Consider the following 23,556-nt stretch of genomic DNA (forward strand, 5'->3'; position numbering starts at 1 on the left):
TAGTGGGAGGTGGCACCACTGCCAATATTAGAGTGTTAGCCTTGGGAGATGGCACCGTTGCTTCCACCATGTTAACCAGTGGGGTTCTAAGACAATCTTGGGTGTAGTGGTCTCGACTCTCCATGTAGTGGAGGCATGGGGGGGAGCCCTCTGGTACAGTGCATTGAGCTTGCATGTGGCTGCTCCCCCCATAACGGTAGCATATAAGAGGTTGGGTGTTGTTTTTGGGAGGACGATGATTGGCAAACCTTTGAGAGAGGCTATTTACAAAATGGGAAGCTTGGTGAGGTATGAATCTTCTCTTCAATTCACTAAGTTATATTGCTTATTTGGAATTCTCATGAGCTCACAAGTTATGTATTGGTAAATAGTACACATAATTGCTTTGTATGTGGGTACATATCCTTAAAGGAGATAGATCCTACATCCATTGAGATGGCTCATCTCAATTGCTTTGTATGTGGGTACATATCCTTAAAGGAGATAGATCCTACATCCATTGAGATGGCTCATCTCAATGCTATTGAGGCAGTGTGTATGATCGAGGACAACTTTCCTAGAACAATTCTCACTAGCCAATTGCATCCTGTGGTGCATTTGGTTGATGAAGTGGCGTTGTGTGGTGTTGTTCATGTTCGATGGATGTTTTTTCTTGAAAGGTTCATGAAAAACATATTCGGGTTAGTAATTAGCGCCCCCAGTGCTTGCAAAGTTTGGTGATTTTCAACAAATAATATGGTGATGGTGATTTTCAACAAACGATATGATAGCCAAAGTGTTAAAAAATTAGAAAACCATGAACATCAACTAAAATGCAATGATCCTCAATAATGAGAAAACTCATAATGATATAAACATAAACTAAGTACAGCAGAATGTGAGCTAACACAGCCACTCTGGGTTTAGCCACTAACTCAAAAGATCAAGGTATTTTGAAAATGAGCTACCCCAGCTATTCTGAGATTATTCACTCCCAAAAAATCTAAGTACAATGTAAGTGAGCTAACCCCAGCTAGTCTGAGTTTAGTCACTATCAAGATAGAGATCTAGTCAGCACCCTCTCTAGCTCTCAACTGCTCTAGAATGCTCTCATGGTCATCCACTCAAAGCCGAAAACGAGAGTGAGAACTCTGTTTTCGGCTCTGTACTCGATCAAGAGTGAGCCTGGTAGCAACCACTGGATGAGAGAACTGAAATGCCTCTAACTCCCACTTCCACTGCTGGAACTCAAGACTCCCCCGATGAAGTCGAATCATGCTATGGGCGTCAAAAGAAAACCCATGATCATCCACTGTATCCTGGTCGTCAAGGATGCACTTTGGCCTAGTGCAACTCATCAGATAGTAGTCTACTCCCTCGCTATTTCCCTCACTAGCAATAACAGCAAATACATCACCCTCCTATAGCAAATCTGTCAGGTCATCATAACTCACCATGAACGCAGGACCTATTGGCTCATCAGACAACACTGGATGTGAAGGATGTGAAGGGGAGAGGAATGTCTGTATCCATGCATCTATCTGCCCATCCTCTCGAGGCACAATGTGACCAATCGCCATCCATACATGCTCCACAGAAGCATGCAAACCGTCGTGTGTAAATCGTGGGGGCCGCCATGCACGTGCTCCTGATGGAATGTAAGCCCAAGGTGCCAGGTACTGTGTCACAATCATGGGAGGCTCTATGGTCAATCATGCCACCATCCACATGCCAAAAAAATCTCCTAACAATCCGAGCATCACGTTTGGGATACGATGATGCTGCACTCCCACACAAATGTTGGGAGCACCACACTCGACTACGTGGCCCGCATCTCTGAACAGCTGAGCATCCTGCCGTAGCTGATGATGATGCCTCAAGGTACGTTTCACACACGCGCCCGCACCATCATGCTCTCCCTCCCCGTGACCAGTCTCAAAGAATGACCAAATCACTGTTGGGATACTAGACTGCACATGCCACCTATAAATCCATAAAAGATAGTCTTAGTTATTGTTTTCTTTAAGATGTTCTAGTGAATTTAGTTTAATTGTAAATATAAGAGAACCATAAGTACTACCTGTAGAGCCAATAGATTGTCGTGATGACGACTTGAACTGTGCACCACAACCATCCGACCAAACCCATCGCTGGCCACGTATGATCCCACAATCTCCTAAAAAATCGTCATGGAGACGAAAACAGTGTTGCCACAAAATGTGCATCATGTGAACGATCATCACTGATATAGAAATGATACTCTCGAATAATGACACGAGTCTCGGGGGTACTCGCTATCCCATCTACATGAGCCTCTGCATGTCGATAGCTAATGTGGACCATAATAGCAACCTGATGAGGTAAGCAATACAGATGTTTAGGACACAAAAAATCAAATAAGTAATATAGCTCAAACACAAAACAAATATTATGAAATATAACCATTACCTGCTCTGAGAAGTAATACTCAGATTGTATCTCTTGAAAAGGTGTGAAGGTGTAGTTCTCTGCAAAATCAATCATAGAGACGACCACACCAATAGGAAACTCTGCCGCCAGGCATGCTCGAAACTGACGATCCAGCCACTTGGCAGCACAATGACTGTGCCGTATATAGGGGTAGATCTACTCCCTAAATGTGGCTGTGAAGTGACAAGGTGGTGTATGTTTGTCCACGAGCTGCAACTTCCTGGACTGTCCACCACTCTAGAGCTGGTGTGTCACATACTTATAACGTTGCCATGGCACTATCTCTTGGTCACTAGCATCAAGATCTACCATCTGTAGATGTGCAAGTGAACCACATGATGTGCAATTGCTCTCCACACAAGGCATCCTATGGAACTGGGCATCCTCCGTGCGTGCACACAAAAGAGAGTGGATGAAATCACGAGGACCACGAGGCAACTCTCTATGCCCACTAAGAGAACGGAACACATCATAAAAAAGTTTGAACTCAACATGGTAGCGACAACATGTGTCACGCCGATGTGAGTACCTCACAAACCAAGGCTTACACCCCTCAAATGACCTTTGCCCAATTTTAAGCTCTGGATACGAAGCCACAAACTAAGAATACAACTCACTTTGGGTCATTTTAAGAAAGCAAGCACCATGCTCAATGAACACTCCTCTTGTCACTCTCTTACGCAAAGCTTTCTTGAAAACTGGCGAGACACGATAATTCTCCTCCCAAAAACTTTCTATCAAGGTTCTAGTGGTTTCATCTAGTAGGCGATCATGCCTAGCTACATGACCACTACTCGCCCCCACAAAGCACCAACCTCATTGGCATCTAAACTTTGTCATCTAATAGACCCAACTCTGGTGTTATGGAAAGGATGCGAGATGTGGCACTAACCTTACCCTTCATTTGGGAGCTACTTAGCTGTCACAATAGCCTGTCGAGCAGCGAAAGCGTTTGCAGAGTTTCTCTTCTTGTTAATTATATAGGAATGACGAACACTTTGTAGCACCGCCATGCCAGCTCTCCTCTCTCTTCGACCTCCAATGTCGGAAAGCACCCTGCAGTTAGCCATGTTAGGCAGATCAATCAAAGCATCAAGCACACATGCGTGTGATGAAGGCGTGAGGTCTTTGAAATAGAAATGGAAGATTGCATGGGCACGACGATGTGCCCTTGACTTTGATAGTTCTTTCCTATCCACACGATGGGCGCCCAAAGGAGGGGGTGGGTTCTTGTAGAAGAGAAGGGGACTCAGGAAGGGCGGGTTCATGTGGGAAGGGCGGAGGGAGAGGAAGTGGAAGAGAAGGAGCAAGGCTTGGATCATCGCCAACGGAAGGTGTTGCTCGTTGAAGTGCTCTCCACTCTCTCTTTCTCTCAGCAGCTACCCTTTTCCTCTCCTCCTCTTGAACTTGGTGGATGGGGGGAAGTCTAGTCCTATCACGTTTCCGACTCCTACGACTTTGAGAACCGATTCTCAAGGAAGCTAAGAGAGAAAATATTATAAAGGCTCAATGATGGGATAGTACTAGAGATAAGTGTGGGATAGTACTAGAGATGTGTGATTATATAGGAAAAATAGGTTATCCACTTCAAATCTCATTGGATTTCCTATCTAAGATTGATTGGATAATTAAGACAAACATAAAGATAATTAAAGATAAACTATTATCCACTTAAAATTTAATATTATTAATAATATTTATTAACAAGTCTAAATATTTATCATTACTAGATATATAAATATATCTTTAAATTTATCTTTTATTTTATAATAATATAACTGCTTTTTTTTAATAATGTATTTTCTTCAAATTTTATTCAAAGGTTTATTCTACATAAAATATTTTCAAAAAATATTAAACTTAAAAATTTATTTTTTTAAATTGAATAATATGAACTTTAATAATAATATTATTGATCTAATTCCAAAATATAATCCTTTAAAATTAGTGATTTTAAATTCTTTTATTTAATAAGTTATATATATTTTATTATTTAAAATTCTATATTCTATTTCTCTAAATTACTAAATTAACTTTTTTTAAATATGTTTTTGAAAAAAAAGGGGAGGTGGAAAGGAGGTGCCACGTGTCACATGCGTGCATGACACGTGGCATTCTCTTGACATGTGGCACTATTATGGTTGATGTGGCATGCCATGTCACCAAGTGCGAGGTGGCATGCAAAGGTGGCAAGAAGATGTGGCATTAATGATGACTAGGATGATGAGGTGGGGAGTCAACTAGGTTGACCATGTTGACATGGAGGGTGGAGATGGCAAGGTGAGGTGGCAAGCTGCTTATGTGGATCCTCTCGAAGCTCATGTGGACATAAAGTGGCATGCATATATAAGATTTGTGCCTACCCAAGCCTCACACATAGAATGATATCTAAGCTTTGAAGTTTACCAAGCCTAGATTTCCAAACCTAACTAGGATTGGTTTTAGACTTGAAAAGGGGAGAGTGGACACAATATGGGAATTTTCACTTTGGAGGATTGAAAATGGACCTTCCCATACTCAAATTAAGCTAATTTTTTTTAAATAAATTCATGGCAACAAGCGTATTATCCCTACAGTTTTTAGATTGAAAGATTCAATATTTAATTTTTTAGAATTAAATTACAATTGATTTAATGGGCCACTCACAGTCATAACAAATTTTCCAAAATAAATCTACAAAAATCCAACCGTTAGATTTGTAATTTTACCTTATACCCACATTATACTAATCTTTCCCAATCTAATCATCACTAGATCCATACAATTTGAGCATTTTAAATGGTATATGTGGTGGGAGGATAAAATAGTATATTTTTAACAATTCTAATACCTTTTAAATAACATAGAAAATGTAGAACACATCAAAAATTACTCGATAAATCAAGTTAAGCTCTATGTTATTTGTATTTGTGATATGCAAAGTGGGAACATCATATGAGTAATAATGTAAAAGTTATAGGCAATTTACTCACATTCACTGTACCTGTCTAAACCTTCGACAGGGCCTATATACAATTTTGGTTCCCAAAGAAAAGGGGATTTGTAATTATTGGATATTCGATCAGATTATAGTTTTAGGTGCCCAACTTTGCATATGATGTTTCATTAGAAGACCTTGAAGTGAAACTCCTTGGCTAACTAGGAGAGATTGGCTATTCTTCTTGAAAAAATGCGTGTTTTTCGGCTAAAGCCAAGGGCGCCCACTACATGAAACTAGATAACCTTATCTTGCAACCACCCTCCAGTATCCTTTCTCCATGAGAATATTTCTCATCCCCTAAACTTCATGTTCTTTTCTACCTTATCACTCACAATCTAGGATATACTATCTGACATGATTACGTATAACAACTTACAAAACAATTTGTAAGATTATGTACTTATAGCAGCAAACTTACAATCTCTAATACAATGGTACTATAAACCTGTTTTATTTTAACTCTATGTGAGCTAGTCACATAAACATACAAATGAAAATATGAGATTGTCTGCATAAACTATCCTGCAAACCAAATTTTTGCCACAACTTTGCACTGAAACAAAAATTGAGCACACACATTCAAAATCAACACTTTCATAGAGTGCATGCATAAAACTTGCAAAGCTGAAATGGGGCCCAAAACAGTCTCAAATTCAAATTTTAAAATCGTGGAGGTCCTATGGACTACAGAAGTGTGAGCCCAGCTACTGTTGCTTTGTCCATGCAGGCACAAGAAGGCATCTTTGCATCTTTAAGGTGCAAGCAGGCACGTGAGACTATAGGCTAATTTTGTAATGGGGGTCCGGGGAGGGAATAAATCGAAGCTCTCGTTGCTATCGTAAAGGGTGCCTCAAGATGTGATAAGGCACCTTACTATTGCACCTACCTGTTGCTCTTTCCTAGTAACTACCTGGTAGAGATTTAATTCCAAATTAAAGGAAAATATATGAAGTTACCCTTACCCGTGTACCACTTTCTTTGGTTGCCTTTGCTTACCTTTGCTTTCCTCTTGCTTACCTCTTGCTTGCCTCTTGATCTCTTCACACGAACTGATGCTCTGATACCATGAGAAGAATGTAAGCGAGAGGGTGAGTTTAAGCTCCTTGCAAGCAAACACACACACACACACACACACTTTTTTTTGTGAAACCCACACACACACACACACACAAGAGTAGACAAGCATACAAGAGAGATGGATGGATGAATTTTCTTCTATTCACTTCTCTTCTCCATATCCATAACATAAAGATAAGAGTATATAATATAAGGGAAAGTACTCTACTACTATAACATACAATGGTCGTGGTCCATAGTGTGAACCTGACTTCATGAGCTAGTACTATAACTATGACATAACTTTAATGAACCAAAATGGCTATCACACAACTTATAAACCATTGACAATATATTGCCTATAATCTCACCAACTATGCTAGTGGTATAAGTGCGAAGCTATCTTCCTGGCGTGTCACCCATATCTACACTAGTTGAGCTTTATATCTCAACATCGAGAGGTGTATATCATCCTGGCGTGTCGCCCATATCTGTACTAGTTGAGCTTCGTATCTCAACATTGAGGACTATATAGAGTGTTCAAGTAGAACTTAAAGCTTTGTGCCAATGCTAAGGCTATTGATTTCAAAATAATCCCAAAACAGACAAACAAGAAGCACCGCCCCCGCAGGAGATCAAGTAGCAAAGCAAGCAACGCAAGAGTTAGTGCAAAATCAAGACGAGTCTTTCAAGAACAAGAGATAGAGTACTTGGGGATTTAAGACCTAATCCAAGAAAAAGAACCTAGTAAGCACAAAATCAAAATGAAAAATAGCTTCAACCACAAATAGTTCCAGACATATAAGGGCAAGAAGACAGAGAAGCTTGGCATACATGTGGAAGGTCTACAAAGTTCGAGGTGTGAGGCTGGAGGAACTAAAAAGAGATCAATTGATAGCCACCTTTGGCGATGTGCCAATGAAGTGGCTCCTCACACAATTTGATGATGACCACTTTGACACATTTGAGGAGATGAGGGACACATTTCTAAAGAGGTTCTAGAAGGTCAAGACTTTAGGGAAGCTTAGGGACATCATGGGGGAGCTCAAGCAAGAAAATATGGATGCTAAGGCTTATGCAATAAAACTTTAATCCCAAAGGAAAGAGACTAAATGAAGCAATAGACCCTCATACGAACTAATGGGTGAATGGTTCATAAGGGGGCTAAATCCAGAGCTCAGACATTCTGTTGCCATCATAGATGTGGAAGACTTGGGATTTGATGAGCTTGAAAAATTAGCCAAGAGATCTAAAAAGAATATGTACAAGAAAAAATCTAAAAAGAAAAATAAATCAATTGTTGAGGATCAATCGGATAATGGAACATAAGAATCAAGTACAGACGACTTAGAAGGCAAGTCAGAATCATGAGAGTTGGTGAAGAAAGTAGGTAAGAAATGTGCAGCGAACGCAAAACGTTAGAAGTGCAAATGGGTGCGAATTTTGTGAAGAACTACATAGTCAATTGAAAGAATTTTAAAAGACCAGCTAGCCAGGCATAAATGTAGTATGACTAGAAGAAGTCAAGTCGGAGGTATTGTTAGTGACAAGGTCACAAAAGGTGGAACTAGTGGTTCCAAAAAAGCCGATAGACAAAAAGAGTAAAGGAATCTCATGGGAAGACCATGCAAGTGTAAGGGATGAGACCACAAGGAAATCATGCAACAAGACCAAGGAATGTCAAGAAAAGATGATAAGAGAAGAGAAGAACAGGCCCAAAAAGAGTAAGTTAACAGAGATAAAGAAATGGCCAAGGTAGCAAAAATAGCCAAGGCTAGACAAGGTAGTATGTAGATAGTTAGATGAACATGATATTTATGGAGTCCTACTAGATAGATAGAGGCCCTAGAGTAAACATCATCTCGGAAGGGACAACCAGAGAACTAGGTTTGATGAATTGGCAAGCGACACCATTCAAAATAAGGATGGGAATCATACAATACTGTTTGGTATAATCAAAAACAAAGAAATAATAGTAATAGCAAGGTGCAACTTTGTGGTGCTGAAGATTAAATCAATTCAATGCTGCTTCTATCTGATGAAGATTGAATCAATTCAATGCTGCTCCTATCCGATACTTTTTGGTATTGAAAATTGATTCAGTTCAATGTTGCTCCTATCCACACCACGAAACAAAAAGTCTGTAGAAATTGGTCACGAAAACCCTCTGAGAAATCCAAAAGGAGGCACAAAATCGGCGAAAGAAGACTAAATCAAACAACCAAATAAAGGAGCTGGAAGAAGCAGATTAACTGACATTAAAAGAGATAAAAACATGCTTGGATGAAGAAAGGCTTAAAAAGAAATTCAGCACAATGAACCCATCAGAGCGCAAGACGATGAGCTTGTGGATGTAAACCTGGCCGTACAAGATGATTTGTGAGAAGATCTCATCTCATTGGCAAACGAGTACAAGGATGTCTTTGCATGGAGTTATACTAATATAAAAGGCAGTGTTCTTGGTTTTTACTATGAGAGAGAAAGAAAAATGAATTATTATGTTGTGGGATTATGGTAACTACCTATGTAAAGCTTCCCAAGGGAGGTTCTCCAACCGTGTTTGATGTAGCTACAAGCCATTCCTTAAACCTTACATAAGCCTGAGCCTTTTCTTTAAGAAAGTACACACATCTCTTCCTATTGTAATCATCTATCAATGTGAAAAAATAGGAGGAACCTCTAAGTGCAATTAAACTCATCTTTCCATAGAGATCGATGTGTATGAGCTACAGAGGAGCCTTGCCCTAAAACTGGCCTCTTTTGGAAAGGGTTTTCGGTGTTGCTTACACATCACGCAAGCTTCACATACATCTAGAATGTGAGAGATTGGTGGCAAATACTCAACTAGCTTACCTTTCTACATCTTTGAAAGAGTCTGCATAGTGAGATGCCCGTATCTCTCATTCCAAAGTTTGTTGCTACTCAAGTCGGTCTAGACTGCAAACGTCGAAGCTCATACAAGTTGTTTCTCTGAGTGCCCTTTGCAATGACCTTATCATCTCCATCAAGAATGATTGCACCATCTTGTCGAAGTGAATCCACAAGTTACAGTCCCTGATTGTCGAGACAAAGAGAAGGTTTCTCTTCATGTCTAGAACCCAAAGACCTTGTGTATAGCCTTCTTTAGACATAAGTGAAATAGTATATGAACCTCTTATTGGACACTTTGCATCATTGCCTACTGCCACCATGATGCCATCTCCCATAGGCTTTAGGGAGGAATACCGATCCTTGCAACTAGTCATATGCCTAGAAGCCCCATTATCAATGATCCAAGGATCATCATGTGCTGCAACATTAGCTATCTCACTGCATGCATCTTCATTGGCAACAAATAGCTCTATTTCTGTAGCATGACTAGATTCTTCCTTGGTCTTTAGAGTGCCATTCTTGGCATCTGCTTGCTTTTCCTATATTCTTTGGTTGTTCCCTTTCTTATTATAGTAAAAGCATTTATCCTTTTTCTTTTGATTTGAAGAGTTAAAATCCTTACTCTTCTTCTTTGTGTTAGCGGAGAAATCTTGGCCCACCATTGCAACCAACATTCAAAGATGTAATAAAAGTATCATACTTAGGCGGCAATACACTTAGATAGCAAACAAGCAAGATCTAGGGAGAGCATACGACTCTTGCCAATTGCAGCTATCTAGTCACGAAGATCTTTAATTCTCGTAAGAAACACCTCTACCATTTCACGTAAGAAACACCTCGTAAGAAACACCTCCACCATTTCACCTTCATTTAGATTCTCTTTATTGAAGCTGATTTTCGAGATTCTAAATCCTTGAAGGATTCATGGTCTCATACTGGCTCTGCAACAACAAGATCTATGCTTTTGTAGCTATGGACACATGCTAAACCATGGTCAGCACACTATATTCCATGCTCGTGACAATGGCACAAAGAGCACCTGAATCCCTTCATCTCCAAGCTCAACAGTAGAAGAGTTGCCGTTTGCATCCCTTATTAGTGGCGGGTGAAAAGCAACACCAATGATAGTGTCCCAAAGTTCATAGGAGGAAAGAATAGCCTTAAGCTTGAACTTCCAGAGAGGATAATTGGTGCCGTTAAGCTTTCCATCAGCACCGAATGGTAGTGGGCAGGGTCTTGCAAAAGATGACATTTCTCCAAGGGATTGCTAGACAGCAAATAGAAGAGAAGTTTTGTACCAAGCCGGAGCTCTGATACCATGTAAGATAATACAACGTGCAGTGTATACAAGAGAACACTAACAAGAAGTAGGATCTTTCATAGCACAAAACTTTAAAACTCAAATTGCACAATAACAAAGATAGAGAAGAATACAGTATTACGGAAGTGATATAATATAACACTCACAAGAAGTATGATCTTTCACAATACAAAACTTTAAAACTCAAATTGCACAATAACAATATTACGGAAGTGAGACAATAGATGGTAAATCCCTAGACCCGTATGTTCCTATGAAGAGCTTCAATGGCAGATCTGGAACTGCTAAGACAAAGACTATATGCTAGTAGAAGCTAGGGAGTAAACTCATAGTGATGACTGATGAGCTATGTGGAGAAGGGACTGGGCGTGTCTCTATATAGACCTGTATACGTGAGGCAACCATGACATGACCACATAGGTCCGCAATCATAGTTAGTACCACCGTCTGTGGTGTAGACTTAATCCGTAAAGATGCACTAGACATTACGTAGCAATTTTCCCACCACCCACGGCCATCCGAGCTCATCTTGGCCCCGTTTGGGCCCTGTGATGTCAGGACAAGGTGTTCAAGAGTATTAAGTCTACCTACTCCATGTATATGAGATAACAATCCACTGTAGCATGTAGCTTATTTGGTAGTATGCCAAATCTGATCCAAGCCGTCTCTAAATCAACTAGCCTTGTAGGCCACCTTCCCATGTGAATACGAGGATGCCGAGTGCCTAGACTGCTCAACCCATGGCTGCTCCTCATAATGGGGGCCGTACAAACATGAGCTAGCAAGTGTCTGAACAATACAATACAAGGGTGGAGCATTGGTATCCAACATTTTGAACCTAAAACACAAGTCAAAAGTTTTGTTGGGATAAGAAGTCCTTACGGATTGAGAGCATGTTTAAATGCAAATCCTAAAACTTTATAGGTGTTGCATAAGCCCAAATTCTAAGGTCACTTATAAGAACATACATTTGGACCTGTGTCCAAAACTTGATGGGATCGAGGAGTCCATGAGAAAAAAAGGCAAGACTTGGGACTTAAGTCCAAAATGGTTAAATCGGAGGCATAAGTCAAAGTTTCGGAGTCAAGGAATCCTTGCAGATTGACAATGAGATTTGGACACAACTCGAAAACTTTATAGGTGTTGAATAAGTCCACATTCTAGGGCTTTATCTTTTAGGGTTCCAAAATAATCAATAAACCCCTCCTGACTTTTTCCACCACCACCTCCATAGTAATAGCCTCCCTCGAGAGCGACCAACCAAAGTAAGCTCTTCCTCTTGTTTTTTTCTTTTTTGCTTTTCATAGTTTTTGCTTGAGGATTCTTTGTGCTCGTTCAGCCTTCTAGGGGGTGCAGTCTACATCATGCATACATTCTCTTTTGTCTAATGCAGATCTTTTCTTTGAAGGAAAAAAAAGACAATAGCACTTTACATAAAGCACCTCCCAAATACACTCGCCTCGGCAAATAATGTGATGCATGACTGTGACACACTATATAATACGTTGAACTTGACATTTTCATGCAACCTAGCAAAGGATCGACAACCTAGGTTTTACCTCTCCATGCACAAAGAGACCAATAGACGTTATAGCCCATCGTGATCAACTAACCAAAAATTTATACATTTAGCTTTACAAATGGTTTTCACCGAATTGACCACTCTTATCTAAAAGGGTGTTGAATAACGAGAGAAGGGAGATGTATGATCTAAAGTAAATACACGCACATTTAGAGGCAGAACATTCAACTTTTCACAAAATAGATCAAGATAATAACTTTAATTCGTGGCACCAACAGCAATAGATCGATGAGTTAATAGAGGATGCATGCAGAGACAATTGCAATCCATAAGCAAATACATGCTTCATTCAATGGCAGATGACAACTGCATATTATTAGTGAAGTTGAAGTTGGCAATCATGTGTGTCCGAGAGAGAGAGAGAGAGAGAGAGAGAGAGAGAGGGAAAAGACGAGTCTTTTAACACCACAGCTAACCACATTTGGTCCCAAAAAAACAAACCCACCCAAAAAAAGAACCATAATAATAATAAACACGCAGCGCAGGAAATGCACCCAGAGAGAGAGAGAGAGAGAGAGAGAGAGAGAGATGTACACCAGGCTGAAGCAAAAGGTTTACTCACATTCCCAAAGCCACAATATCATTGAAATTCACATGTATCTTGGAGATAATGTAACCTCAGCAAGGAGCCATGATTCAAAAGGACATTAGAATAAAAGTGCTCATTCCCGAAGCCCATTTTCAGGCTTCTCCTCTGATTCTAGCTCTGTCCTGATATGAAAGCCTTCCACCTTCTGAACAACCTCATCTACTGCAACTTTGGTATTACTTGCGAGCCCATTGGAATTACCATTGTCATTCTCATCACTGCCACTCTCAATCGTTCGCCAGATCCGGATAGTTCCATCTTCGGATCCGGATGCATATGATTCACCCTCGGGCGAAAAACGAACACAATGCACCGGACCATGATGCCCTTTATTGCACTCTGTATGAAGCACAAGGCAAATGAGGACCTGCTCCAATTTAGCACAACAGGAAAGAATTTATCTGCATGGAAGATGCAAGCACTCACCTATCTCGTCTCCTGTGTGGAAATCAAATAGACGAACCCACATGTCATCACCACCTGCTATGAACTTGCCTCTGAAGGGCTCCAAAGAAGCAGACTCAACTGGCCTCGTCATTGTGTAAGACTTCACCAATCCAAAACTGAAGATGACAGCGATAATTAGCAACTTATGCCTCTCAAGTCTGCTACCAAAAGGACCCACAAAGAGAGAGAGAAAGATGAGAGAGAAACACAGAGAGAGAGAAGGGAAACAGGGAACTTACTGATTAGCATCCCAGAATTTCACACTATTTCCATCAGCAGTTGTTATGTAGCGTCCATCTCGACTTACTTCCACACTAGTACATGGAGACTTCGTCTCTAAGTTGCGCACTCCTGACTTAGTTCTGACATCCCAAACCCTGCCATCAACAAACATAATGTGCGACCTGAGCCTTCCAGCAATCATAGCTCACTTCCAAAGCATCCTTAGAATGTGCATAATAAAAGGAGAAAATCCCACATAGGTTCAAAACAATTTTTCAAAAAGAAGAGCCCTTCTGCTAGTAAGGAAAAAATATATCATGCTAACAACCTCCCTACTATTTCATCAAGCAAGATTGGTACAATCTACTGTGCAATTGGACGAATATCTGTTACATGAGTGGAAGCTTTCAGAACTTGTGAGTTTGCAGATAGAACACTTAATCACTTCTATGCAAGAAAAGGAGAGTGATATATATTGCACAGTGCACTAGATTGGGTCCCAATAACCCAATGAAGGGCCCCCCATCTTGGATGGCACATTTGCTTATATTGCTGCTGTTGGATGAGTACAGGAGTGGGCTGTTTTCGGCTGTCTGGACTAAACCTGTGTTTCTCCTTGCAGGAGAACACGGACTGAAACTCACACTGGCCCAGCAGTCTGCTGAGGCATTGGCACTACTCCTGGCTGCTGCGTGGACCTCCTTGCTGCTCCGGTTACCCCCTTTGGAGCTTGCATTTCAGCACTGGATTGAGATGAGGAGAGAATGAGCCAAGAACCCCTTATATAGGGTTTCCCACGGCTGGTCAGCTGGACGACCAGCCTGACTGTGGTTATGGGGGTTGGCTGGCACACCAGGACTCAACCACCCTAGCTGTGTCAACAACGACTCATCCATGGACAAGGGCTTGGCTCATTGTCATGTGCACAGTGTGTATCTACCGTGTGCTACACGCACACAAGACTAGCTTCGAGGTTTGGGGAAGCTTGGAGCTAGGCAGGCTGATTGGCGAGCTGAGTTAGGGATAGACTAACGGGCGGGCACCCAAGTATGGATGGGCGGCGCCCAAGTGTGGGAGCCCGATGACCGGCCAAGAGCCTATAAAAGGGTGGCCAAGGTTAGTCATTAGTCATATAGAGTCTTGCGTGACTTGTGAGAGCTCTATATGGTCAAGAGCCTGGATCTAGTGCAGACGTGCACCTACTTCATGCAGCCGAGGCCGGCAGTAATCTCGAGGCACGCGAGGGTAGCTTCATGGCGGTATGGGACGTCACGAGGTAGAGATTGGTCGGTACGTCCATCTAGTTAGCTCAACTCGTGGCTCGGTGGGGACAGCCAAGTCTTGTGGGCTTGCCCACGCTGTCGTGGTTGGGAGGTGAGTCATGCCTGCACCCCCTTCTTGTTTGTTTGTTTGTTGCAAGTTTTGAGTCTTGTACCAGGAGCATTCCACGAGGAGATCTAGTGGGGATTTGACAGTGGTATCAGAGCATGCCTCGTGAACGAGCAAGTCGGTAGGTAGAGAAGATGAGGTCGAAGAAAAGGTACGAGTTCAAGAAGCTTGCTGTTTTTTCTATGCATTATGCTGTTTTTTACTATGTTGCTTTTTCATTGAAGAAACCCGTGATGATGGAGATGGTGGTCTAGTAGGGTTGTTTGCTTAGCAAGAAGAAGGGCTGTTGTTGTGCAACTGTTTGAACAATTTATAGAGAGAGAGAGAGAGAGAGAGAACAAAAAAGCATGGCGGCTGTTTTTTTGTGAGAGAGAGAGAGAGAGAGAGGTTCGGCGGCTGATTGTATGCACAGTCGGGTACTGCTGGCCGGGTCTTGCACGGGCCGTGGGTGCACATGTCCAGGTGGCGCAAGCACGCATGGACTGTCGACGTGGACAGCATAGGCCGGCAGGCGCCTAAGCCTAGGAAGGCAGGCGGCCAAGCCTAGGCACAGGCAGGCGGCCAAGCCTAGGCACAGGCTGGCACAAGCAGCCGAAGGTGTTGGGGTAAAGGCGTTATGCCCACCCTTATAGTGTGTACAAGCCCATAAGTTATAGTACATAGTACACTTAGTACTTTTAATGTACTAAGTGCACTATGTGTACTAGTGCAATATACATGTGTGATAGGGGAGTCACACACTCATGCCTCGTGAGTTGACTTATCCCCACAACTCTCTCTCTCTCTCTCCCTTGTGCTTCTCTGTGTATGTCTCCCACACATTAACCTAACCCTAATTCTCTCCCCATACTGGTATCAGAGCCCTTAGTGATCCCTCCCTTCCTCTTCTCCTTGATGGTAGCAAGGAGTCAGGCGCAGCAAGGCAGCGCAACAGGCAGCAATCAGGCACGTAGTTCTTCTCTTCACAACTTTGTGGGCGTGAACGAAGGCAGCATAAGCGGGCGTAGATGCTGAAGCGGGTGCTGGTAGTACCTTGGTCGAGGGCGTCCATCGAATACTAGGCCAGCTCTACACGGCGCAGGCAAACACGAGCGAAGCGCACAGCAGCCAGGCGAAACTGAAGCACCAGGCGTTGAGCGAAGGCTGCTGGGCATATGGAGTCGGCCGGCCACCTAGTCGTGTAGGCGCTAGGCGGAGGTCGAGCGTGAGCAGTCGAGCCTTAGCCACAAGGCATAAGGCTACTAGGCGAAGTGAGCGTTGAATCACACGCAGGCGAAGGCGCATCGTAGCGAACCCGGCGTCAACAAACGAAAACACCCATTTTCTTTTGATTCAATCGAGCGTTTCATCGAGCAATCTCCAGCCTTCATTTTGTTGCTCTGCTGAGAGCGCAATTCGGCGACAACCCACGCAGCCAGCCCACGTTGCTGCCCAGGCTGCCCAACCAACATACGTGGCTGCCCAAACTGCACAGCCAGCACACGTGGCTGCCCACAGCCAGGTGGGGCTGCCCAGCTGCTCCAGAAGTTGGCCAACACCGAAGTCGCCGCCACCACCGCCTCCGTCTCAGCCTGCAAGTCAAGAAACTCAGAAAAATCAAAAATTTCAGAGGTATTTGCCTTCAATATTTTGGGAATTTCTTATCAATTCAAGCAATTGGGCAGGTACAGGTGCCCAATTGCTCAATTTTGAGCAAAATTGGCAAAATTGGGTGACATTGGTCACAATCAGGATCAATTTGCAGGAAATTGGTCACTATCAGGATCAATTTGCAGAAAATTGAATGTCAAAATTTGGGGCTTTTGATGTAATTGTGCAATTAAGCACTCATACATGCTGTATGATGTAAAAAATCGCACATTTGGGCAAAATTGCAGCAAATTGCAGTGCAAATCAAGGGGCTTTTGTGCCGATTTGGTTGATTTGCATGCAGGCGATCGCATTTGATGCTGTGGATAATGTGCTGATGCCTTACAAGCACTCAATGTGCCTGTAAATCAAGGGGCTTTCATGTATTTGATGTATATGTGGCCAGGGGGAAGCATCGTGAACACTCTGGATGCCTTCATGTGCGTCAATGTACCATGTATGATCAAAAATTGATCTCAAATCAAGGGGCTTTTCAAGTTTGTATGCTTGTTGAGCTTGGCAAAGCAGCAGGCAAAGCATTTATGCCTTGAATCCTCAGAAATCAGCTTGCAGTCAAGGGGCTTTTGCCCAATTTCTGTTCGGAACTGTTGTATGCAGTGTTCGGGACTGTAAAAGTCTGATTTTCACTCATTTGGACAGCCAGGAGAGCATTTATTGCTATTGTACTTGCTGGTACAGATTTGGCACAGCTTTGTGCATGTTTTGGCATGGCTGTACACTGTTTTGAGTGACCAAAAGGTTCAATTTCAGCTGCTGTACTTGCCGGTACAGGTTTGGTACATCATTTGTGAGCACTTGGTACTGCTGTACAGTACTTTGGAAGGGCAAAAGAGCACATTTAAGGTGCTGTCCAAAATTTGCAGCAACCAGATTTTGGTGTTTTCATCACATAAAGTGGGAGAAAAGTTGCATTCTTGCTTCCGCAGTGGGAGATAAAGCTTGGGAGAAAAACTGTGAGCACTTTGTGTGCTTTTGGTGCAGTGTTTGCACATTTTGCAGGGAGTCAGGCATTTACAGGTTGCATATTGCTATGGCAACCACAGGTGAGAGCTCTTCATTGCTTCACATCAAGAAGCTTGAAGGCTCGCATAACTATGATATTTGGCAAACCCAGTGCTACAATGTGTTGCTCCAGAAAAAGCAGCACAAGCCTATCAAAGAAAGGGGTGTAATGCCCGCTTCTCTTACTGCTGAAGAGTGGGAAGATATGGATGAGCTCGCAAGATCTACTATCATGTTGTCTGTGTCAGACTCATTACTTTTCAGCATTCGTGAAGTGAAGACAGCTTGGGGAATGTGGCAGAGATTGCAGGACTTGTATGCCCAACAAAGTGCCTCAAGCAAAGTGTATTGGTTGAAGAAACTCATAGGTCTTCAGATGAAGGAAGGGGCGTCTATGACAGCCCATCTAAATGAGTTTAATGGTATTGTCAGCCAGGTCATTAATCAAAAGTTGGCAATGGACGATGAGTTCAAAGCCACTTTTCTGTTATGCACTTTGCCAGAGAGTTGGGACACATTCAGGACAGCCACTAGCAATTCGCATGCTATGCTCTCATATGCAGATGTTGAGGGTGCTCTTCTTCAAGAAGAGATGAACAGGAAAAACAACTCTGTTGGAAAGTCCAATGCAATGAATGCACGTGGGAGATCCCAGCAAAGGGGAAGAAGCCAAGAAAGGGGAAGGAGCAAGTCTCGCTCCAAAAAGGATTTGGAATGCCATTATTGTGGCAAGAAGGGACACATTAAAAAGCAATGCTACAAATGGAAAATTGATCAAAAAGAAACGGGAAAAGGCAAAGACAAAGAGAAGGATGAAGCCAAAGATGTAAAGCCAAAGGGCAAAAGTGGAGTCAAGATTGAAGAAATCAATGTGTCACATGCAGGTGGCAGTGAGGATGAGGTCCTCTTTACGTCTTCACTTGATGCCCATTCACTTCTTACAGGTGGTCATGGTATGCACTCATGGATCATTGATTCAGGTGCCTCCTTTCATGTCACAGGTTGCAGAGACTTGTTTGTCAGGTATACTGCTGGCAATGAAGGAGTGGTTTATTTGGGTGATAACCATGCATGCAAGATTCTTGGCAGAGGTGATGTGAGGCTTGTGTTTTCAGATGGCTCACAGCTTATGCTCCATGATGTCAGGCATGTGCCTGAGATCAAGAAGAATCTGCTTTCTACTGGACAGCTTGATGATGCTGATTATGTTACCACAGTAAGGTGGACACTCTTTATTTCATGCATGCAGGTGTTTGTCACCATGCTAATGTAAATGCAACCGAGCTACCGGAAATCTCTATGTGGCATAGCCGGTTGGGACACATGAGTGTCAAAGGAATGGAGCAATTGTCTCGTTTGGGTTACTTGCCTTCTCTAAAGTTTTTAAGTTTTCAGTTTTGTGAACATTGTATATATGGTAGGCAACTACAGTGCCCCCACAAGAAAGCTCTTGGACAGAAAGATGCTCAGTTAGAGCTTGTGCATACAGATGTATGTGAGATGCCTCAGCTTTCTTTGGGAGGGGCAAAATATTTTGTGTCTTTCATTGATGATGCCACACGCAAGGTGTGGGTTTATCCTCTTCGTTTGAAGAGTGATACATTCTCAGTGTTTCAGAAGTTTGTTGCTCATGTTGAGAATCAAACTGGCAAAACACTGAAGGCTTTGCGTTCCGACAATGGTGGAGAGTACATGTCCAAACAGTTTCAGGACTCTTGTGATGCTAAAGGCATCAAGAGGGAGCTCTCTACTCCTTATGATCCTCCACAAAACGGGACAGCAGAGAGGATGAACAGGACCATACAAGAGAAGGTCCGTTCTATGTTGTCACATGCTGCATTACCTCATGGTTTTTGGGCTGAAGCTGTTATGACAGCCGTTCACCTTATAAACAGGTCACCTAACACGAGGCTTGGTGGGAAAGTGCCAGAAGAAGTATGAACAGGGAAGCCTCCGTCATACAAGCACTTGAGAGTGTTTGGTTGCGTTGCGTACGTGCACATACGCAGGGAAATGCGCACCAAACTTGATCCTAAGTCTCACAAATGCATATTCCTAGGATATGGTGACAGAGGTGAAATGGGGTATAGACTTTGGGATCCCATGAATAGAAAGATCATACGCAGCAATGATGTCATTTTTTATGAAACATGCATGTATAAGGAGCCTGCAAGGCAACAGGAGCCTGGCAGAGTCATCTTTGATGATGATGGACATCATGGACAACAACAAAGGGCTGTAAATCAGCCATTACAGCAGGAAAACCAGCCCTTAAATGGTGCTGAAAATGGTCCAAATGGACAGCCAGATATGGCAGAAGATATCCCTATGGATATACCACAGTTAGAGGAGATACCGGGCATGATTTTTCAGCCTTATGGCATAGAACAGGAGCCACCAATGGGTGATATGCAGGCTGGACAGCAACCTGCAAATGATGGTCATTGGGTACGGAGGTCCACTAGACCCTCCAGAGCCCCTGACAGGTTTGTTCCAGGGGTTGACTACTTGATGCTCACTGACTGTGGGGAGCCCTCATGTTATAAGGAGGCTTTACAAAGGGCAGACAAGGCTCTATGGGAGCGTGCCATGAAGTCAGAGATGGATTCTCTGCATAAAAATGGAACTTGGAAGTTGGTGCATTTGCCTGCAGGCAAGAAGGTTTTGCCATGCAAGTGGGTATACAGGCTCAAAGTTGCACCAGATGCAAAGCCAAGATACAAAGCCAGGTTAGTGGCTAAGGGCTTCAAGCAGGAATATGGTGTGGACTTTGATGAGATCTTCTCTCCAGTGGTCAAAATGACCACACTTAGAGCTGTGTTAGCTTTGGTTGCACATGACGATCTGGACTTGATTCAGATGGATGTGAAGACTGCTTTTCTTCACGGTGATCTCCATGAGGAGATATATATGCAGCAGCCAGAGGGTTATGCAGTGAGTGGAAAGGAGAAGCTTGTATGCAAGCTGAAAAAGAGTCTTTATGGGCTCAAACAGGCACCAAGAGAATGGTATCATAAATTTGATACATTCATGAAATCTCAGAAATTCAGGAGAAGTGACATAGATCACTGCTTGTACACCAAGAAAGCTTTGGATGGCAGTCTATTGATCCTCATCTTGTATGTTGATGATATGTTGATTGCCGGGAAATCTCGTAAAGAGATGGATGCTTTAAAGCAGAGGCTGCATCAAACCTTTGATATGAAGGATTTGGGTGATGCAAATCACATCTTGGGTATGCGGATACTTCGGGACAGAAATCAACATGTGTTGTATTTGTCTCAGAAGGAATACATTGGCAAAGTCTTGCAGAGGTTCAATATGGACGGGGGGAAGAAGACTAGTACTCCTTTGCCTCCATATGTGAAACTCAGTGCTATGGACAGCCCACAGTCAGATAGAGACAGGGCTGATATGGCCAAGATTCCGTATGCTTCAGCTTGTGGCAGTCTCATGTATGCCATGGTTGCTACTAGGCCGGACATTGCATTTGCAGTGGGAGTGGTTTCTAGATACATGGCCAACCCTGGCAAGAAGCATTGGGAAGCAGTGAAAGATGTCATGAGATACCTGAAGGGCACACAGGATATGTGCATATGTTTTGGCAAACAGGATGCATTAGTGCATGGTTACACGGATTCGGATTATGCCGGTCATCCAGATAACCGGAAGTCTACTACCGGTTATGTATTTACATTCACAGGAGGTGCTGTGTCATGGATATCCAGGATGCAGAAGTGCACTGCCTTATCTACTACAGAGGCCGAGTATATTGCAGCCACAGAGGCTTGCAAGGAGGCATTATGGCTATCTCGGTTAGTGGTTGATTTGGGTTATACAGGGGATATTCCATTGTTGCATTGTGACAGTCAGAGTGCCATTCAGTTGGCAAAGAACCCTGTCTTTCATGCAAAGACGAAGCATGTGGATGTGAAGTATCACTTCATCAGAGAGGTGATAGAGAACAAGCAAATTCAGCTTGTTAAGATTCATATGGATGACAACCCGGCTGATTTGTTGACGAAGAGTTTACCTCCGGAGCGGTTTGCTCATTGCAGACACTTGATGGGCATTGGATGAGGCCATTTTCAACCTTGATATGGTCTTGTATATTATCATGTACATGCTGATTTTTTCTTTTCCTTCATTTAAGGGCACTTTGCCTTTAAGTGGGAGGTTGTTGGGGTAAAGGCGTTATGCCCACCCTTATAGTGTGTACAAGCCCATAAGTTATAGTACATAGTACACTTAGTACTTTTAATGTACTAAGTGCACTATGTGTACTAGTGCAATATACATGTGTGATAGGGGAGTCACACACTCATGACTCATGAGTTGACTTATCCCCACAACTCTCTCTCTCTCTCTCTCTCCCTTGTGCTTCTCTGTGTATGTCTCCCACACATTAACCTAACCCTAATTCTCTCCCCATCAGAAGGCACACGTGTGTAGGCGGCCACGCCTATGCGCAGGCGGAAGGCACACGTGCGCAGGCAGCGGAGACTTCAAGCCACGCAGCCGTCAGGCGGCGCTAAATCTAGGTGGGTGAAGGAAAAACACGGAAGCATTGCAGTGTCGATTTTAGCTTTTGTTTTTTTTGAAAAAAACAAAAACAAAACATGCACTTTGCTTTCGTTTTTTTTTTAATTAAACCTTATTAAAGGATTTAAAGACCCATTTAAAGCTTAAAGGTGTTTTTTTTTTAAGAAAACAGAATATGTATGTATGTATGTATGTATATATATATATTTATTTATTTATTTATTTATTTTTAATAATTATTTTTTTTAACACAAAAGCAAAAGCTCAAGATTGCTTTTGGGAAAGCCTATATAAACTCCTTAAGCGGGCTACTTGCCACACATCTCTCAAGTTCTCAAGCTCTCAAGCTCTCAAGTTCTCTAGCACTTTTCTTGTGCAAGATCGAATTTTCTCTCCCCTAGCCCTCCTCAAGATGTGACCCAAGAATCCGAGTTGGAGACCCTTATCGAACGCGAAGGCCTGCCGGCTACGGAAGACATCGATGCCAATCTTTTTGACGATTATGTGTCAAAATCAGATTTCCAAGAGTTTAAAGTTACTCTCGAAGCTTCTTCTTCGGAACGTCAAGCACAAATCGCCGCGCAGATGCACGCTTTGCAGAACTCCATCTCTCTTTTGACCACTACCCTATCAACTCTTTCACGTATGGATACCTTGGCCTCTGCTTTAGGCCCCAACATTACTCCAAAACAGTTCGGGGGCGAGCCAAAGCAGCGTACCAAGGAGATAGTGGACACTTGGATACATAAGTGGCAAGTCCATTTTCAGTTCCATCCATATGACGATGGGAAAAAGATCCAACTAGCAGCAGGTTTCCTCTCAGGCAAAGCTTTGCTTTGGTGGAAGGAACTCAACCCTAAGCCAACGACTTGGACACAATTCGAAGATGTCTTCAAGAAAGAATTCCTCAAGAAAGAGGATGATTACGATGTTGTTGCCCGGTTTACAACTTTGACCATGACCTCGCAGCACCTCACTTATGAGGTCTACCTCCAGAAATTTAGGGACTTGCAGATCAAAGCTACGAATATGGATCCCACAACTCTTTTGGGGTTCTTCATAGCCGGTTTACCGGACTCATACCGTTTACAGTTTAAAAATAACAAATGCAAAACTTTGGACAAGGCCATTCATTCAGCTCGTATCTATGATGATACAATGGTCTCTTCCAAGTCAAACCCATTACCGAGCAAGGGAACAACCACAAAAGAAAGTTCTCCACACCAATGGCTAACACGACTGAAGGAAAGTCTTCGGACCAACCTTCGAAGAATTCAAGTTCGACACCAGCGAAGAAGAAACGTCTCCTTCAAGCTTTGAAACTCAAGAAGGAGGGACGTTTCATCTGCGAAGAAAAAGGACACATGCGTAACAAGTGTCCGAAGCAAAAGGGTGCAAAGACCAACGCAGGACCCAAGCCAAAGGCAGCTAACCAGTTGTCTTTCTCAGTTACTGTA

General features: G+C 42.7%; 1 protein-coding gene across 1 annotated transcript in view; it reads right to left on the reverse strand.

Annotated features, from left to right (window-relative positions):
* Positions 1 to 12,799: 12,799 nt before the first annotated feature.
* Positions 12,800 to 23,556, reverse strand: part of LOC147641898 (uncharacterized) — a 38,701-nt gene continuing 27,944 nt past the window's right edge. Inside the window, exons 5-7 of the mRNA XM_086800825.1 lie at positions 13,534 to 13,671; positions 13,274 to 13,410; positions 12,800 to 13,186 (exon numbers count right to left, since the gene is read on the reverse strand). Coding sequence (XP_086656951.1) covers positions 12,921 to 13,186; positions 13,274 to 13,410; positions 13,534 to 13,671 — 541 coding nt within the window. The 3' untranslated portion in view covers positions 12,800 to 12,920. The remainder of the gene's footprint in view (positions 13,187 to 13,273; positions 13,411 to 13,533; positions 13,672 to 23,556) is intronic.

This window comes from Cibotium barometz, chromosome 1 (genome assembly GCF_041138505.1).
Source record: "Cibotium barometz isolate CiBa-2024 chromosome 1, ASM4113850v1, whole genome shotgun sequence".
NCBI classification, from domain to species: Eukaryota; Viridiplantae; Streptophyta; class Polypodiopsida; order Cyatheales; family Cibotiaceae; genus Cibotium; species Cibotium barometz.